The 2,790-nt window shown below is 41.9% G+C and overlaps 1 protein-coding gene across 1 annotated transcript in view; it reads right to left on the bottom strand.

The window, feature by feature from the left end:
* Positions 1–535: 535 nt before the first annotated feature.
* The window catches only part of PARL (presenilin associated, rhomboid-like), a gene marked incomplete at its 5' end in the record, with an annotated part of 10,295 nt that continues 8,040 nt past the window's right edge, over positions 536–2,790 (bottom strand). The window contains 2 exons of the mRNA XM_010141703.1: positions 536–861; positions 1,889–1,986. Coding sequence (XP_010140005.1) covers positions 744–861; positions 1,889–1,986 — 216 coding nt within the window. The remainder of the gene's footprint in view (positions 862–1,888; positions 1,987–2,790) is intronic.

The raw sequence follows: 2,790 nt of genomic DNA, 5'->3' as shown, positions 1-2,790 counted from the left end.
AAAACACCCAAACCCACAGCACCAGTCATTCTTCCGCTGCACCTCATCATGAAAGAGATTTCACTATAGTCAATTCTAACGAGACGTGACAGCACCTTGGAAGCAGACAGAAATGAAAACCATAGGTTGAATATGCCACATCTGACAGGCGAAGCCGGACCATTAAGCAGCCTGTAAGCTTTGGCAAACAATCCACTATCGATTCACCTATTCCAAATTTAAGCTCAAACAAGACCAGTGGCTTCTCTCAGCCAATTTTTTCAATAAAGATGGTTGAACTTTGCCACATCAGCCTTATGCTGAGTTCGATCTGCCTACTGTGCACCTTCTAGGAAAGCGCCGAGTGCTGGCTAGTGGTCGTTGGGGCACGTGTGATCCACTAACTGCCTCAATTTTAAAAATGTTTTATCTTCCAAAGCGTTAACAGGTTGTTCTCTATTTTGAAGTTTTTTGGACAAAGGTCACGTAATTGGAAAGGTGTTTGTTTTTATTTTTTATTCCTCCTTTAGAAAATGTAATGCAGACTGTTACCTCAGAAAGCAACAGGATAAAAATCTTTATTCTTTCACCTTTGTCAGAGTTCGTTTTCCACTGAGAGGCATTTCTGTAACTGTAGTTTACACGAGAAACCTCAGCTCCTTAGAGGCTCAGTGTGAAGTAACAAAAAACCCCTTCAAAGCCAATTCAATCCCATGTCTTCAAGTAATATACCACCTGGGCATAAGGAATCTCTAGGATTAGACTCAGTTAGATCTTCCACCGCCTCCCTTTCCTGTGTTCTTTGTCCTCAGTTCATGCCAAGCTTTCACCAGCGGTTCTCTGTTCTTCCATATCAGTTCATGGCCATGAGTCACGTACCACCTGGGAAAGAAAATACTAGTTAAAACTAACTGCAGCTTTCCTCTGTACCTGAGGAACAGGCTGATCACTAAAATCAAGGAACCCCAAGGCTTAGGATAGGAGACAAGATAAACTGAGGCAGAAAGGGGGAAGGGACAATCTGGGAGCGCGCAGAAAATACTTTGGCCGTTCGACAAATGCCCTAAGTAGAGGCCTCGTTTCAGGACAAAGTGACCAAAATGATCACAGAGTAGAACAGTATGTAGGTGAGGAAGGCAAGATACTTGTCAGCTCAAGGGAATTTTTACTGCAGCTGCCACCTCATTTTAATAATGTGTGAATCTGCATCATAATGAACAAGCTGATACAGATACACCATGGCAGAAAACAGACAATGCTTAAAAATGCTCTTAGCAGTAAGTTAAGGCGAATTAAGGCAACATTGCGATCAAGTAGAAAGGGAACAACTCATTGGGTAATGGAGTTCCAACATGGAACAATGCAGAACTGTTTCCTACAAACTGGTCTCTAGTAGTTCCTCCCAATTAGGAAGGCTCCACATAAAGACAATGCAGCAGCACTGAGGCTGCTCACAGGAACTTGGACTGAGCTTATACCAACGCTGCAGCTCCCTCTAAATTGGCAATTAGAGCAAAAACACTGAGACAAAGAAATTTTCTGAGCTGTTTAATTCTGAAGTTATTTTAATTTGTCCACGCTGTGTTTTGTGAGAATCTTTCTGCCTTGCGGCTCTCTTCAGTGTGCTGGGGAGAGCAGGACAGAGACAGCCAGCCCAGGTTACGCTGACAGAACAACCTGACGTCTAACCTATCATTCTAAGGCAGTTCAGCTCAATTTCTTTCAGTTCTGAGCATCTGTTAACCATATTTTCCACACAATTTTGCAGCACTACAAGAGTAAGAGGGAGTTGTCTTCAGTACTACTTCCAAAAGACCCCCTCACCTCAGAGATCAGAGGAAGCAAAGAGGAGAAAGTACAGGATGGCTTTAAACACGAAACAAACTGAAGTTAGTAAACACAGACTTACATTCCAAAGAGAGCTCCCCCAAGATGTGCAGCATGGTCAAAAAGTCTCCAGCCTAGAACAAGCCCTGCAGTGTCAAATGCAATTATGGCTTTTAAAGCCTGGAAAAGAACAGAACATGGAATGGACAGGATCAGTCACAGCACAGAACAGCCACTGACAACAGAGTTTCCTGTTCTGGCAGAGAGCAAACATCTGGGATCAAAAAACATCCCATAAATTTTGTATCAAAGCAATCAATAAAAAAAAGGTTTTCCTTCCTGAAGCATATGTGCTGGACTAGCAGCTACACTGCTACGTTGGCTGGTTTATTTTAAAAGCTGAGTTTGGTGTGTGTGAGGTGGGCTAAAGGAGTACATAAAGCCTGGAAATACAAGTACGCAGTAGGGCTAGAATTACTTAGGGCTAAAATAATTGCAATGTTTATACCGCAATAGCAAATGTTGCTCTTGTTTTACTGTTTCAAAGCACCTCCTCACAGCAATGGTCTCTGGGCTCTGCTGGTATTTCTACCCTGGCCATTGTTTTTACGCAAGATGCAGTTAAGAGAGTAGCATGCAAAAAAAAACAGGTCCACAGGCTACATCTAAGAACGCTTGTTCAAATCACTTACAAAAATATTGAATCTCACGGTCTTGACATAACAAAGCTTAACTACTGTAAGAAAAACAGTAAAAGGACTTTAAGTAGTGGAGAAAAGATTATTAATTAAAGCGAGTCAAGAGATACATGAGAAGCTTTTCTTAAACAGGACAGTGGGTGTGCGTAAAAACTTAATGAAAAAAAAAAAAAAGGAGTCCTAGTACTACACATGGAGAAAAGCCTCAGTAGCTTGTTTCTAATCCCAGAAGGAATTCCTCCAGGGCTGGGATGTGATTTCACTTAAGATGTAAAAACCTGGTTGT

The sequence above is a fragment of the Buceros rhinoceros genome, unplaced genomic scaffold (assembly GCF_000710305.1).
Source record: "Buceros rhinoceros silvestris isolate BGI_N320 unplaced genomic scaffold, ASM71030v1 scaffold38858, whole genome shotgun sequence".
NCBI lineage: Eukaryota > Metazoa > Chordata > Aves > Bucerotiformes > Bucerotidae > Buceros > Buceros rhinoceros.
Note: the sequence above shows the minus strand (reverse complement) of the source record. Positions and strands in the feature narration are given on the sequence as shown.